Below are 16,171 nucleotides of genomic sequence, written 5' to 3' on the forward strand. Positions count from 1 at the left end.
ATTTTTTATTTATTTATTTTTTAGGAAAATTATAAATGTTATGACTGAAGAAGAAAAAACACTATAGTGAATAATAGTAATATCATATCTGTAGACAACAAGGTTACAATCGGTTACAATAATCAACTTTTAAAAGTGTGAGAGGTCAGAACTAACATTACCAACAGTTTCCATCTTAGATTATAGCGCCCTCTTGTGAACAATCACTGGTACATATAAATAAATAAATTAAAATTCAATTAAAATAGTCTGAAGTTGTATAAATTATTTTGGGTTTTTTTTATTTTTATTTTTTTTATTAGAAGAGCCTCTGTTTATTAAATGTGGAATAGGGATCTCAAGATTTATATGGAATACTTTCATATATAAAAAAATGCAAATATGCACTGTTTTTTATTTCAAAAAATTGTTATTTCTGTAATTGTTATTTAATTACAGTTTTAATGTTTATACAAGTTTATTTACTTTTATTTAATCCGAAGACTGCAACTTTCACGTGAGCCGAATACGGAAGTGATGTAAAAAAAAAAAAAGTTTCTCCGCCGACTGCGCCGAGAACTACGTTATGGCCGAGAAGCACTGACGCTTTTCAAGCGGTTTGTTTCGGGCGTTGAATGTTGATCAGGTAACAAATCTATTTTTTTCATTCGGAACAGTCTAATGTGAACGGCGTTAATGTGCCACGAGCTTTGATGATTTGATTTTAAGAAGTTAAGTTAGTTGAAAAAAAGATCAGTGGCAGCGGTTTTGGTATGGAAAGATAGCAATTACACAATCTTTAAACGTTTTAGCGTAGTTTTTGCTAATAACAACGCGCTATACATTACATATACTTTTAAAAAAAATAGGAATTTTATGACTACAGTACAACGTAGAACGCTGATTTTAGATAAATGACGGAACTGTGTTTTCCATCTTCACTTTCACTTTAGTCTGTTGATTTAGGAGTGGTATAATACGTTTAATAGTTTAAATGTTCACATATATTCAGCAATCGGTGGTCTTATTGGATTGAATTTGAAGTGCATATTTAATCTTTAGATAATAATATGTTTTTATATTATACATTGATAATAATAATAAACGTTTCTTGAGGAGTTAATCAGCATATTAGAATGGTTTCTGAAGGATCATGTGACACTAAAGACTGGAGTAATGATGCTGAAAATTCAGCTTTGCATCACAGGAATAAATTATATTTTAAAATATATTCAAATAGAAAACTAGTATTTTAAATTGTAATGATATTTCACAATATAACTTTTTTTTTTTTCTTTTTTTTTAACGGCAGTGTATTATATAAAAACGTCATCCACTGTATTCATGCCGTCATCAGATTAACTCTGAAAAGAAACTTCTTATTGTTGCTGTATATCTTTTCAAGTATTATTCAAAATGTTTATATTTAAGTGATTATTGCTATATTTATTGATATAACTTGATTGTCAATAACAAACTTCTTTTATTGTGTCTTCATTACAGGATGAATTCTTTTGCTAAGAAAAAGACGGAGAATGGTCTTATAAATAGGTACCAGACTAACTTGGAGAGACGAATTGAGAAGGGGGATCAAAGTTTAGTATGCAAGGATGAGGGACTGTGTAAGGAAGTAGAGGTGCTCCTTAGCAATAACAATGCCCAGAAGATCCATAATCTACATGGATTAGATTCACTGACAGTGATGGAAAAATCTCTCCATGCATTTCCTTCTAAAACTGGCCAAATGGGGCTTGAAAAACTTTCCAAGGCCTTTGAAGTGTTGGAGCTCGCTGCGTTAAACCTCTACATCTTCCCCTGGAGAAGAGAGTACAGACTGGTTAAGGTATGTGGAAATACTGGTGTTACACCTACAGAGCTAGATTTTTCAATTGTCTGAATTACGTTTTGTTTTTCACCTCCTTAAAATATTCTCTTCCATCTCACCAGATGTTTTCAGGTATGTTCACCCATTTGATCAAACCTGCACTGACCCTTCAGCAGGCTAAAGAGCTTTTTGGATTGCTTGGGTACCAGCCTTCAATCCCTAATGAAGACGAGGAGTTGGCGCTGAACTCCAAACCAGCTCCTACTGATTTCTTACTCGGCCTTGCATGTGGTTTCTTCACTGCCCGGATGGAGTGCCAGCTGCTACTATCCTCCTTGGGCTCAGCGCACAGAGGTGTGGAGTGGGTTCTTCAGCTAGTTAAAGAGAGGCAGGCGGGCCACAGTCTTCAGGTAGCATTAGAGAACACCAAGAGAAAGTCAGAGGTTGCTAGTTCTTCGGACGCCATCCTGACAAGCGGCATGGACGCTGAGCTTGATCTGTACACAGAGGAGACAGACGTGACACCCACTCCTCTTTCACCACCACACTCTTCTTATAAGCAACCAAAAGAGATCGTTCAAAGCAAGCCTTTAGAGAAAGAGCCCCTACAGTCAGACACAGACATGAAGAATAAGGATGTTGCAAGGCTGGGAAGATCGATCAACAATCCAGGTCCAATGGAAAGCTTTGGTGAAGATCAATCAAAAGGTGATGCCCAGAGACAAGCAGCAGTAAATGTGATGTGCTGCTGTATCACACCAGGTTTATTATATATATACCAGTGTGAGAAGTGCAAAGATGTTCACAGTAGATCGTGTAGCCGTTATGAAGAGTGCCTTTTAAAAGGGCATACTTTAGCACTGTGCCCAAACAATCCTGAAGACCTTTATTTAGCACAAGACCCTCTTAGATTGGCCAAGGAAAAAGATTCCCTGAAGACACATAATTGCATGGTCAATTCTACTTCTGATACATTTTTGGTTTGCTACAACTGCCAGGTAATCCATGACCACAACTGTAATAGTATTCAAAAGTGCAAATTAAATCACAACGTACTGCCCACAGGAAAATTACAGCCCCCTCAAGGAGAAAGAGTGAATGCTCAAAAGAGGCACAGATGTCTTTCTTCTGAAGCTCCAGAATATATAATCTGTCACACCTGTAAAGACTCCCATGATTTATTATGTCACGATTGGCAAAAGTGTGTTAAGGATGGACATTATGTGCTGTTCCCCCGGGAAACAGGTGCCTCAGAAACACCTCCTGCACCAATACCATTTGTCAATCATTGCTTGACAGATAAACTGCCTGAAATTGTATGCCTCACTTGTAAAGCCTTTCATTTATCTGGGTGTCCTGATGGATGGCATTGCTCTCAAAAACACAAAATACAAGATATCGGAACTAAATGCATCACTTGCTTCGGTTATGAACTTTACACCTACTGCAGGTATTGTGGTGCCCTGTATTGCAAACGATGTTGCTTTAAAAATACCATGGTATGTAAGTGTGGAATGTCTTTCGTCTCCTCTTCCCCTGTATAACATCTATGCGTCAGTGTTGACCATGTGTGGTTGAAGACTGTTTTTAATCTGCACATTAAGCCTGTTATTATTTAGCTAATTGCACAGTTGATCTGAAATACTTGGGTAATACATGACAATCTGTTACACTTTTGATTTTTGATATCAGCAACATCTTGATAGGAGCCATATATTACAAAAAAGTTACAAAGTTCACAGTAGAGTTAATTATCACTTACCAATTTATGTCCTACTATAACACAGCTCATAACTGTATATTATTGGTTGAGATTGTGCGATGGCCAGTCCAATATTGGGAAAAAATTTTTTTGGGTCTTAGCAATATTTCTAACCAGTTATTATGTTGTTTAGAGTGATGTGCTATGCTGCCATATAATTATTAAATATAATGCTCATGTTTATTATTGTGAGGGTTTCATGGAATTAATATAAAAATAAAGGGAATGTAAGAGAATTCTGCTTGTACTTTTATTTAAAAGATCAAATTCCTAACATTATTATTATAAAAACTGTCCTACTATTGAAGATGGTGTTGTAATCTCAACATAAAGTGGAAACTTGATTGTAAATGCTCAACTTGAGGTCATATCTGGGAGTGAAATGTGATAAACAGTGATAAAAAGGCTTGTTTCAGATAACAAAGGATTGAATTGAATGTCCATTTTATCTGAAATCCAAAGGTAAGGTTCCAATAAAGTTCCCAAAGCTTTATTCATTGTACTCTTCCCATTTTACATTAATGAATGTTTTACTGTCCATGCGATCGATATATAAAACTCCATTGAGGTGATCCATTTCATGCTGCAGTATTCTGGCCGGCCACCCCCTCGCTTGCCAGCTGACGGGCTCTGCTTTCTCATTAAGACCTTTGGAAAGAAGACAACAGTTTTTATTTGATACTTTAAATAACATAATAAAGTGAATATTTAGGTTGCCACAATGATTTTAAGTCTAGCCTCATAGCTATGGGTCACTTAATACAGGTTGAGTCTTTTTCTTTCTTTTTTTTGTGTGACATTTTACAGCATGCTAATTTTACCTGAGACTTCTACAGACACATAGCGTGGAACGGATGCTGAATACCCACAGATGCTCTCACATGCCTCTTGGAAGATGACGGTGTGTCCATCTAGTACACGCAACTGTGGGTTTACAAAAATCATCAGGGGCACTGCCACCAGACCCCGAGCTTCAATGGAAGTGATTGAGCTTTCCTCCAGCATTTTTTTGGGATACTCCAAGGCTAAGATCCGTAGAGGAACACCAATCTGGGGTGCGCTCAGGCCGACACACTCGAGCGTTCTCATCACCTTGACCAGAGTCTTTATGACCTTCTGCACTTCTGGTCCCTGAATGGCTCCAGGTTCCACAGCCGCAGCCTGTGAACGTAACACAGGATCTCCAACCTGGCACACATGATTGTATGGAGGAGCCGGTGCACCTTTGACTTTCCTTTTCATGTACTGTAAGTAGGAGCGCATCTTGATGTTGGTAGAATGAGTACGTGGGGATACAGTACATGTGAGTGGTGACAAGGGTAAAAGTATTGTAACTGGTTTTGGAAGCACATGACTTCTTAAGACACAATGTGAAAATGTCCTCCAGTGCCTGATCATGTTTGGCTGCAGTGGAAAGCTTCTCTCTTGACAACTGGGGAAATTGAATAATAATAATAATGAATGCAATAAATTTGAATGTGGTCAAGTCTGTTTTATTTTAGCTCATCAAAGATGAATGCATATTTAAATGCATATTTACATAAGCAGTAATAACTTAAAAGTAGCTACATTAATTAGGGGTGAAATAAACATAGGATACACAGTCACTTTTATGAGCAAACTGTTAGTACTCACCAGTACTGTAATAATTCCTGTAATAATAAGAATTTCACATCAGAAATGTTTTAACCAGCATTTCAATGTGAGGAGGACAGCCAGAGAGACCATTCCGGAAAGCGGAATTACTGAGACCTATGACACCGTGTTGTTTCTTTAAAATAAAAGTCTGGGTAAAAAATTTTTTTAATTTAATTTAATTTAATTTAATTTAATTTAATTTAATTTAATTTAATTTAATTTAATTTAATTTAATTTAATTTAATTTAAACAGTCTTAACTTAAACACCACAGAGGAAAAAAATGCTTCGAGTTGAAGGCTTTTATTTTGGTAAAATCCTTTTAAAAAAGCTAACGTCCTGTTTCAAAACGTCACGTGATATAGTCGGTGTGAGGATTGTTTACACGTACGGCAAAGGACACTCCTCCCTTTCATATCAAGGAATGAACATTTTCAATCAAACAAATCTTACCATTAATATTACCACATTTAATCATTATTAAATAATATACACGTCTTTAATTCTAAGTAATTATTCATGTCATGCTGCATTATGGCCAGTTTGAGGAGAATAATAGTAGAATTTTATGTAGCTTCATGTAGATAATTATTTTCAGTCCCTGTACAGTTATTTCATCGTAAGAAATTTACTTTATCGTAACCTTTTTATTTGTTCAAAAAAAGAAAGTTATATTAATTAAGTGAAGTAGGCGATCACGTGTTTGCACCGTAGTAGTATGGAGAGAGATATCTCGAGAGGACGTACTACATCCGTGATTAGATGAACATGGCGCAGGGGAAACAGGCCGTTCGTGGACTGTAAACAAGAGGAAATTTTGGGATAAGATCGACATCGTACCATGCACGTGTGAAATGGTCTCAATCTCGATATACTGGACCGTTTGTTCTGCTTCATTGATGACTACGAGGCGACAGATTGAGTGCAACGCATCGAATTGCATTCATAAACATTTCTATAGGACTTCAAACCCCTGAGCATTCATTGTTTTGGATATTGAAAACAAACCTTGTTTTATTGTGGATGACATCCTTCACGACCAAATGGCTGCAACTGGAAAAGTCAAACGGAGTAACGTTAATGATTTGCCTCAAGGTGTTGAGAGGTTGAAAGAGGAGCATAGAAAGGTCAGGAGTAATGTTTATTTCATATACCACCAATGCATTCCTGCGGATATTAAAACTCAGTGTTCATGCAATTTATCATCAGCACCAATTTATTTGTTATCTATTTATATTGTTTTTGCAGTATAGTCGCATAGACGCGTATCATTTTCTAGAAAGTTCCTTTGTGTAATCACGTGTTGGTTAGCTGATTGCTTTGTTACATGTGTGTTTTTTTTCTACTTCGCAATAAAATTCATGTACATGCAATTTATCTCTATAATGTTAACAGTACATTTTCGTACATGTATGGTAGCTAGCAAACAATGTAAACTATAGTTTAATCGAATACAAAGTTGTCCACGTTGCCAAAATGCATACAGAAAGCAAAAGCAAAGGCTTACAGTACTGTTACAGTAGATAGTAACGTTACACATGCTGTAAAATGACTCCGTGTGAAGTTTAGGTTTAACTGACCTATTTATATTTGCATGGTATTTTGAGTATCATGAGTAGGTGAAAGGCAAAAAGTGTTTTTCACCCATGTGTTGACATAGGAGGATACAACTCCGCTGGCTGGATATGAAAGCTACATTTGTGCTGCTTCATTTAACGTCAGCAAGACTTGAATATTTTTCTTTAAAAAAATCTGGAAACTTCTGTTGCATTAGCCTCAGCAACACTTCTTCTATAAGGGAAAATAAGAAACATATAATGCTTATATGTGCATTCTGTTAGACATGCTTTATGTTGTTCTATTGGTGGGTGAATCTCCTAAAGCCTGTAAAGAACATACCTGGGTCATATTTCTCTCCAACTTAAAAATAATCAACTTCTACTTCTGCTAAATATAATTTTCACAGTAAATTAAATGATTTGCACCGTGACATCATTTCCATGACAAATAAGCACGTTGATCTTAAAATTTTCAGTGTCATTATGCTAAAATCTTTCTCATTACTGTAATAGAAAAACATAATATCATTATTATTATTTTTTTAATCACGATAATACACTACTTTTTAATAAAAAAAAAAGAAAAAAGATGTCCGGTCAGGAGGCATTTTCATTACTCAATTACAATTGTAAGAGTGTGAGGTGAAATGGAATTATACAGTAATAGAATAACTGCAAGTGAGCATTACAGTATGTGAAATAAAGGGATTATGAAATTAATGTCACAGTGCAAACAATCCTAATGGGCTTTTGTTTTACGTGTATAGGCTAGCTATTGTTTTTAACAATGACATTGCCAAAACATCCTTACATGGTACCTTGTCTCAACTTCTCACAAGACGAAACTTTCAGGACTATCATTCGCTCTCTCTATAATGGTCAATTCACATTACCAGAATATTACAGATAGTTTAGCAGGGATTGTCACGGTGGCATTTTGGGAATTTCAGTGGTTGTGAAATGAACAATTGTCTTCCACAACAGGTGGTGAAAGATTGCAGAAGTCAAATTGAGCATTGGTGAGTGTCCTCATGCAGTTTAACAGCTCTCTCAGACAAGCATAACATTCTTATCAATGTCAATAACTCTTCATTCTAGCTGCACATTAGCTTGTCTTGTCTTTTATTTGTAATTTTTTTGCATGTTTATATTTGGAATGCAAATGCTGTTTATACTGTGAATCACTATGTAGATGTTTGATGGTTATGACAAAAGACAGGCTTTTGTTATATTCCTTTTCAGTATTTAAAAAAAAAACATTCTGTATGTAGGACAAAAATAGAATTTGTATGTCAACAAACCTTCTAAGTGATTCATTTTTCTCTGTGATTGACAGGGAAAAAGTGGAAAAAGACTATGAATCTCTTCAGGACCGTCTCAGGACCTTGCCTGACAAGTTGTCTTATGATGTTATGGTATGGCATCACTTTTCAATTACCAATGCATCCAACCTAATCTTCATACACAAAATATTTTGTATGCCTGAGCAACAAAATGTTTAATTGTCATCAGAGGATTATTCACTCCTTTTAGCTGGTTTTAAGACACATTTATACTAAGGACGATAACAATAAAGTTTTAATATTTAATAAGTTTAAATAAGGTCTGTAGTGCCATAGAGGAACAATTTGTTTCAGGATAAAACCATTGCCAGCCTATCAGAACTTGAGCATTTAAAGCAGAAAATGACATGGTAACATAACGTTAACGGTGTTGCTGTGGACACCCACCAATATAGTTATCTTTATAATTATTGATCTTGGTGTGAATGGACCTTTTGTCAGATTTGAAAGTGGCACTTTTACTGGAAGCCCTGATTTTGCTCATTATTTTTTTTTATTTTATTTTTTTTAACATGATAGGTACCATTTGGGCCCTTGGCTTTTATGCCGGGAAAGCTAGTTCACACTAATGAGTTAACGGTGCTCCTCGGGGACAACTGGTTTGCAAAGTGTTCTGCCAAACAAGCCGACACTCTTGTGGAACACAGAAAGAAACGTGAGTTATTTCTACTAATATTTCCCATTGACCAGTTTTGAATAATGCGTAGCTTGACCTGATTTATGTGATATTTTTCCAGATGTCAAAAATGCACTAGATGACTTACAAAAAGTGATGAAGAACTTTCAGAACAGGGCTGATTTTACAAATGATCTCGAAAAATTGACTGGTGTAAGTGTTCTAACTATGACCTCAATACTGTGTGACATTATTTGGAAACCTTATACTGATGTTTTCATTACTGGAAGAAACTTCAGCACACGCCTAAAATCACGTCCACTCTTTCTCAACAGGGTACTGGAGATTTTGTAGACATTAGAGAAGAGGTAATGAATGAGGACGAAATTACCAAAGGTAAATCTAGTCTTCAGGCTATCTGTCATGCTATCAGGCTGTTTCTACTTCTATTGTTCATTACGTTTACACTCTATTGTGTTTCCCCAGGAAAACATCGTTTGGCCCACAAACCCAACTCTAAACCAAAGCAGGAGTATTTGTTGGACCTGAAAGAGGACAAAGAGAAGGAAGAAGTTGATGAAGAGCGAAAGACAGGGGTGCTGTCAGAGGAAGAACTGTGGGCTCGACTTGATGATCTAGAGCATCAAGAGGAACTGCAGGATGCGAGATACCGGTAAAAAAACACTCGCAACCTAACACAGTGTTAAATATTTTGCAGCACAACTGTTTTTAACATTGATAATAACAGGAAATGTTTCTTGAGCACAAAACCAGCATGATTTCTGAAAGATCATGTGACACTAAAGACTGGAGTAATGATGCGGAAAATTCAGCTTTGCTATCACAGGAATAAATTACATTTTAAAATATATTATATTATAAAATAGTTATTTTAATTTGAAATAATATTTCACAATATTACTGTTTTTACTGTATTTCAGATCAAATAAATGCAGCTTTGGTGAGCATAAGAGACTTTTAAAAACATGTATTAAAAAAAAACGGTATGGTAGTTTATATGGGGTCAAATGATACTAGCTAATAATTGTTTCCTGTGGGACACAAAATGGTCTTTCTCTTTAAATCAATCAAGTATTGGTTCCTAGCATACAAATGGAGTTAAATAGTTTTTGAAAATAAATCCTTATTCAGTTATCACAAACTTCACAGAAAGGTCATGGAAATTTAGTGGTCAAAAAAAGTGTAGAAACCTTGCTTTTCATACCATGTATTCATACATTAAGTAGTATGAAAATGCAATGCACATACAGTACAGAAAAAGTAGTTGTTACACCAACCATTTAAGAGGATACTCATAGATTTGGTCTATTTTCTTCCCCATTATACCAGATTGGACAGCACAGACACTAATGGAGAAGACACCACTTCCTCCTCAGAGGAAGAGAAGGAAGCAGATGGTGGCAGCGGTGTCCAGGTTAATGGCCATCAGAAGGAAAATGGCTGGTTACCGTCATCTCTCACAAGTCAGATGAACGGCACTAATGGCTTGCACCCTGAGGATGAGGAGGAGGAAGATTGTGAGGAGGAAACAGACAATGGGCTTCCAACTATCTACTTTTCTCACACTGTGGAATTCAAAAAGGTTAGTCGATAGCTACACAAATCTCTTTTAGATAATGTTACAAAATATTTCTATTTCAAATAAATGCTGTTCTTTTGAACTTTTTACATTTTAAAATCAAAATCAATTCTGTATATTTGACTGGCAGCCAATGTAGTGAGATCAAGACCGGCATGACAGATGTTTACGCATCCCATAACGAGGCCGAGCCGCTGCATTCTGAACTAACTGTAGATGTGGAATACAAGACTGGGGGGCACCGACATAAAATAAATTGCAGTAGTCCAGTCGAGATGTTACGAAAGCATGCATAACTGTTTCGAAATTCTTTAGGGACAGAAATGGCTTCACCTTTGACAGAAGACAAAGATGATAAAAACACAGCTTGCTACTTATCAAGTTTAAGATATTATCAAACCAAACAGCCAAGTTTCTGACATGCAGTACTATAAGGTGACAGAGATGCAAATTCAAAATCATGTACACAGTGTTCGTTTGAACCAAACACAATCAATTCAGTTTTACTCTCATTAAGGCTCAGGAAATTATGTTTGGTCTTAAACGCTTCTGCTCTCATGTATTGCCACAGGACAGCAAATGTGAGTAAATTCTGTCATCTTTGCAGGACTGTGATAGCGTGCAATGTAGAATATTTTTAGCAACAGTGTGAAAGTGAATAGCACATAACAGGCACAATACTGGTATAAACATGAATATCTATCAATATGCGTCACATGACTAAATTTACGTCATCGTTTTTAAATACCACCGGTTTCACAGTCCACACTACAACGTGAAAACGCCGTTTTCAAATGCATCCACTTTGGAGTGCGTTTTCAAAAAAGCTTCGTTTTCATTAATGAAAACGCCGTCTCAGTGTGGATGGAAGGCCAAAACGGAGAGAAAAATATACGTTTTCAAATGAAAATGTATTAGTGTGTACATGGCCTAAGGCAGAACTGAGGTCTAACAGAACCAGAACCATAGACTGCCCAGAGTCAGTGATATCATTCAAAACTCTTAAGAGAGCTTACTCCGTACTGTGACAGGATTTAAAACCGGATTGTAATTTTTCATGAACAGAATTGATAGTCAAAAGTTAAGACAACTTTCTCTTGAATTTTAGAAAAAAAAGGTAATGAGATCATGTGACACTGAAGCCTGGAGTAATGGCTGCTGAAAATTCAGCACAATATTACTTTAATGTATTTTTGATCAAATAAATGCAGACTTGAGTACATGAGACTTATTGCAAAGTTTAAAAAAATCTTACCAAACCCACACTTTTGAACAGTAGTGTATATTAACATTTTATGTTTTGCATTGAATTACTTTCTCCTGTCTGTCTTGGAAATAAAACATTTTGCGTAATTATTTCATTCAATCTTCCCTTTTTCCCTTTGAAGGTCAGGATAAATACAGGAAAGAACACCACTCTAAAGTTCAGCGAAAGAAAAGAACAAAAGGAGCAAGCCAAACGAAAAAAGAAAAATGGCAAAAGTAACGGCCATTCTCCTCTCGAAAGTTACAAGATCACAAGCCCAGCAGACATTTATAAGTAACAGCCTATCTATTTTAATTCACGTCTTCCACTGCTTGTGTGTTTTTAGCTCTTCAGTTTAAACACAGTCTATGTTTTTAGGGTGTTTGTGGACTTGGTGAATGGAGAGCCAATACCACGGAAGTCCATTTTGAAGTCTCGCAGTCGCGAGAACAGTGTGTGCAGTGACACCAGCGAGAGCAGCACAGCTGACTTTGAAGAACGCCGTGCAGCTTTTGGACGTTCATGGAGCCATGATGATGCCATGCACAGTGATACCAGCGATGGCATTACAGAGGAGGAGAGCCCTACTGGGACGAGTCCCCGCACCAACGGACGCTTTGAGGTACAGAATGTTTGTTGCTGTTGGTTCAATTTGGTATGAAATGAAAATTCACCCCGTCTATCTCCCAATCCTGTAAAAAACCTTAACCTGAACTGAAACACGCAGTCGTGGTGTCCAAACTCTGTCCTGAAGAATTTCACTCCAACTTGCCTCAACACACCTGCCTGGAAGTGTCTAGTATGCCTATTAAGACCTTGATTAGCTGATTCAGGTGTGTTTAATTGGGATTGGAGCTAAGCTTTGCAGGACAGTGGCCCTCTATTTGTCACTACTTAAGTTTCATTACACTTTAAAGGTGCAGTATGTGATTTTACAACATTTTTGTTAAACTCTGTTGATATTTGAAATCAACCCAAACAAACACACCCCTACCTTCATTGCTCCGCCCCCAAAATGCATGAACACTTAATGCAAGAGTGTCTCTTTTATCATAACAGAACCAAAGCAAAATAATGCTTTGTGAAAAATAAAGCGAAGATAACGAACGATAAGGAAGAACAAAAAATAAACACACACTCACACAGTACACAAGAGTACAAGCAAGAGTTCGTTGTTAGTCAAAACCATGTTACTCATGTATGGAGCAGAAACAATGCAACCTATGCATCCATTTTCAGTCCTTCCCGCTGGGGTCTCTTCCACACTGCAAAGCTTTTCTTAAATTAACGCGAGGTCCTAAAGCTATTGCCTGATCATAACCTTTCTTTTTCCAGTAATATTCCTCTGAGACTTTTGTAATGTCTCTCTCAGCCATCTCTCTTTTCTTCAAATCTCCCTCTTGCTCACTCTCTCTCCCCCATCATGAGTATATACACCCCCTGCTGCTGATTGGCTACAAGTTTGTTGTGATGCTCGGTCCAATGCACTTTCAACAGCTTCTTTTAAAAATCACTTACTGCACCGTTGTGTAAGCCTGAAAATGTCTATTAAAGTAATGCGTGTAACTTGTCCCACAAAGTCTCTTGATTTGGGGCAGTAAGCAACCACCCAGAACATAGACTTAAGTCTGGTTAGACACCATATTGAATTTTTTGCAATGAAAATGAGGCTGTGATAGATAGACTTACAGTCTTTACAATGGCAAGCACTGTATAATGATCGTATTTTGGACGTATTTTGCACAACTCAAGTCACAATTGCCCTAGCATCATGGAAGTAGTTTGATTTTCTTCTCAGTCCAGAATTTATATTAAAAGTAAAGTTTTTTAATTTTTTTTATGTCTTGCTCAGGCAAAAATAATCTTAGTAAATATTTAAATATCTTTTTGTGTTTTAGGCTTTTACAGGCACAGTGATTGAAAAGGACCCCCTGCCTTGCTCAATCCCACACCTGACCATCGCCCCTCCTGCCTTACCCACAATCCCGGAGAGAAAGCTGGAGGAGGTGGGCCAAGAAGCACCTCAGGAGCCACCCAAAAGGATGTCAAAATTCAAAGCTACACGGTTGCATCAGAAATAAGAGTTCATCTCATTAGTGCCCATGGGCGCGTTTGAATTCGGTGTTATAGCTACAAGACTGATGTCTCGCTAGTTGTCCTCTGCCTCTGTTCTCCACACAGCTTCTTTACTGTCATCTGTCTCATGTTTTGTTTTGTGACATGCAAGCTGGACATTTTATTTGATCTATAAGAGAAATAGAGATGTTACATGATTTTTCGTAACAGTTTGCTTTTTTTAAGGCCAAATAGTTTAAATATGGACAAGCTGCTCATTTGGGTATCTTTTTACTTTTATTAGTTAAATAATAGTTCAAATAGAATCGAAGTAAAAATATAAAAAATGTTGACTGCTGTCAATCATGACTGCTGTCATTGAGATATGGTCTATGATGTGGATTCTTTGGAAAATGCTTTATCAAAGGAATAAACTTTTGTTAATTCATAAATTCTGTTAATTCATAAAATATACGTGTAACTTTGACCTATATTGGCAATGAATCAGCTGTCAATTTCTGTCGGCTTAAAAATGTTTTGTATCCCTTCTGAACTCTGTCTTTGACTCCTTTGTCTTCTTTTGTATTGTTTACAGAGTTTTGGCTTTGTTTCTGACCTAATGTACATCAGCTTTTTTTGTGACTGGCAGAAAAATGATGCAACTGAAAAATAACAAAATAAATGATTTTCAATATACACGCTTTTTAACTGGTCAGAACATTATTTATTCTTGTTTCTACACGGAGCATACATGTTTGCCTTTGTTTCTGGACATGAAATGTCTTAATCCTAATGATGTCATCGTGGTGTTGCTCAGTCAGAGCCATTGGAGGGCGCCAAAGCGTTGCACTTTTTATCCTTCTAACTCAAAGCCAAAACAAGCTGCTGCATATAGGGGGGGAAACTATAGACATTTAGCTACTGAAATCGACTCCAAAGGTGACGTGTTTTACCTCAGATATAGCAATCGAGCTCAAGAGTGGCAAGTGCAACGCTTTGAGGCCACAGGGACACCTCATGGGGCTGATAAGAGCTTGCGTTTATTGCTGATGAGACTCGCGCACCAGTTCAGAATGCATAAAAGAGCATTACATTCTTGCATTACATTGAAGTCTACGCAAGGATGATCAACGTGATTTCTTAATTTTGCATGCACAACATGTGACAGTTCAAGTGCTTCAAATATAAAGCATATTTCAAAGATGCTGCTCTTATACTGATTAATCACATGTCTTAATCATCAATTGGAATTTTTCAGGATTAAATCAAACAAAAGGTGTTCATGTAAACGCTGCAAGTGATACACACATTTCAAGACATACATTGTAGATAGTTACACAGAAGCATTATACCCATTCAAACCCATTCAAAAGATTTTTAAAGGCAAAAGCCTTTTATATTTAATTTTCAAAAACAGATTTTTCCATTAAGCTGTGATATTTCGCCCCTTAAATTTATTTCCATTTTTTCTGACCTTATTAATTGTTTGTATTATCATGTATGTCAATTCTTAAATAATGTGTTTTATTATTATTATTTTTCTATTTATTTACATTTCTTTGTATATGTATGTATTGTATGTGTATTTATTTATTGTTTTAGCAGACCAGGCATTCCATAGAACTAATTCAACCAATCACCGTGCAGAAAAATCTCGTAATCATTTGCGTGAATTTATGTGAGAGAACTTTTTTTCCCCGCTGTTGGTCAGGAGTCAGGACTGCCTCTTGATCAAAATGTCTTGAAGTTTGTACACCTAGTCTGCTTTGTGTTGTGTGTAGTATGCATGTGATGACAAGATGACGACAGATGACAAGAAACCTCAGGTGTGTCCGCCATCAGCTGCGGCTGGATGTAACCGATCGGCGAGAGTTGCCGCGTGCAGGCAGAAAGGAGTCTTGAAGTCGGACGCTTTCTGCTTCCCGTAGTGACCTCTCACGTGGTGTTTGCATACTTTACCACAGCTGAAGTGAAATAAATGCAATATTTGTCAAATACACACGTTTCAAATACGTTTCCATGTAATACTTTATGTTTGCAACAGCGTCTGTTTGTACAAGAGCAAAGTTCAATATAAGCCTATAGGCTATACTATTTAAATACCAATGTAGTGGGGTCTGTGTTTTTTTTTATCAGTTTTATTTTCATAAACATGACACAATATAACATCGTGACTACATGAAAAGAGAATTTACTGTTATGAAAAACAGATTAGTGAGCATTAGTGGAACTGAAGGTGTTTTAATAAACACGAAACACACGTGATCGTTTTCATGAGGTGGATTCGGCCAATCGTGGAACAGTTGTGTCGTCATCAAAGCTCGTGCAGCTCCTCTGGAGAATTTGCGCAGAATGAATCAGCCGGCTGCTCTCGAATGATGGCATACATCACAGTCACGTGGCGTCGGCGCTGTATCAAGTCGGACAACATTTCTAACCGGCATGCACTGCTTCAAGTCAGCCACCGATCGGTCTGCGCAGAGCTGCATGAAGTCGAACAAGCCTCTTGTTGTTTAGTATGACCAGTGTGAGCTCAAGGCTGCGTGCAA

The 16,171-nt window shown here is 36.8% G+C and overlaps 3 protein-coding genes across 3 annotated transcripts; 2 read left to right on the forward strand and 1 right to left on the reverse strand.

Annotated features, from left to right (window-relative positions):
* The first annotated feature begins 512 nt into the window (after positions 1–512).
* spata2l (spermatogenesis associated 2-like) lies at positions 513–3,802 on the forward strand. The gene is made up of 3 exons (XM_082181954.1): positions 513–625; positions 1,483–1,822; positions 1,927–3,802. Exons 1-3 carry the CDS (start codon positions 615–617, stop codon positions 3,346–3,348), a joined length of 1,773 nt encoding a protein of 590 aa, XP_082038080.1. The 5' UTR covers positions 513–614; the 3' UTR covers positions 3,349–3,802.
* A 238-nt stretch (positions 3,803–4,040) lies between these two features.
* On the reverse strand, positions 4,041–5,325 carry pdf (peptide deformylase, mitochondrial). Its single transcript, XM_082182004.1, has 3 exons — positions 5,202–5,325; positions 4,388–4,998; positions 4,041–4,214 (listed from the first exon to the last, which is right to left on the reverse strand). The coding sequence occupies exons 2-3, from the start codon at positions 4,962–4,964 to the stop codon at positions 4,057–4,059; spliced, it is 735 nt and encodes a 244-aa protein (XP_082038130.1). The 5' UTR covers positions 4,965–4,998; positions 5,202–5,325; the 3' UTR covers positions 4,041–4,056.
* A 318-nt stretch (positions 5,326–5,643) lies between these two features.
* On the forward strand, positions 5,644–14,318 carry uri1 (URI1 prefoldin like chaperone). Its single transcript, XM_082181959.1, has 11 exons — positions 5,644–6,330; positions 7,747–7,781; positions 8,099–8,177; positions 8,625–8,760; positions 8,843–8,934; positions 9,057–9,117; positions 9,208–9,394; positions 10,072–10,324; positions 11,710–11,861; positions 11,946–12,189; positions 13,466–14,318. Exons 1-11 carry the CDS (start codon positions 6,247–6,249, stop codon positions 13,646–13,648), a joined length of 1,506 nt encoding a protein of 501 aa, XP_082038085.1. The 5' UTR covers positions 5,644–6,246; the 3' UTR covers positions 13,649–14,318.
* The last annotated feature ends 1,853 nt before the right edge of the window (positions 14,319–16,171 follow it).

This window comes from Leuciscus leuciscus, assembly GCF_965113295.1.
Source record: "Leuciscus leuciscus genome assembly, chromosome: 10".
NCBI lineage: Eukaryota > Metazoa > Chordata > Actinopteri > Cypriniformes > Leuciscidae > Leuciscus > Leuciscus leuciscus.

Excerpts from the sequence above, each read along its gene's own strand:
- spata2l (XM_082181954.1), top strand. Across the intron at positions 1,823-1,926 it reads GAGAGTACAGACTGGTTAAG|ATGTTTTCAGGTATGTTCAC; the intron begins GTATGTGGAAAT and ends CCATCTCACCAG.
- pdf (XM_082182004.1), bottom strand. The coding sequence starts at position 4,964 with ATGATCAGGCACTGGAGGACATTTTCACATTGTGTCTTAAGAAGTCAT. Across the intron at positions 4,215-4,387 it reads TGTGTCTGTAGAAGTCTCAG|GTCTTAATGAGAAAGCAGAG; the intron begins GTAAAATTAGCA and ends TTCTTTCCAAAG.
- uri1 (XM_082181959.1), top strand. The coding sequence starts at position 6,247 with ATGGCTGCAACTGGAAAAGTCAAACGGAGTAACGTTAATGATTTGCCT. Across the intron at positions 7,782-8,098 it reads AGAAGTCAAATTGAGCATTG|GGAAAAAGTGGAAAAAGACT; the intron begins GTGAGTGTCCTC and ends TGTGATTGACAG. Across the intron at positions 8,935-9,056 it reads ATCTCGAAAAATTGACTGGT|GGTACTGGAGATTTTGTAGA; the intron begins GTAAGTGTTCTA and ends CTTTCTCAACAG.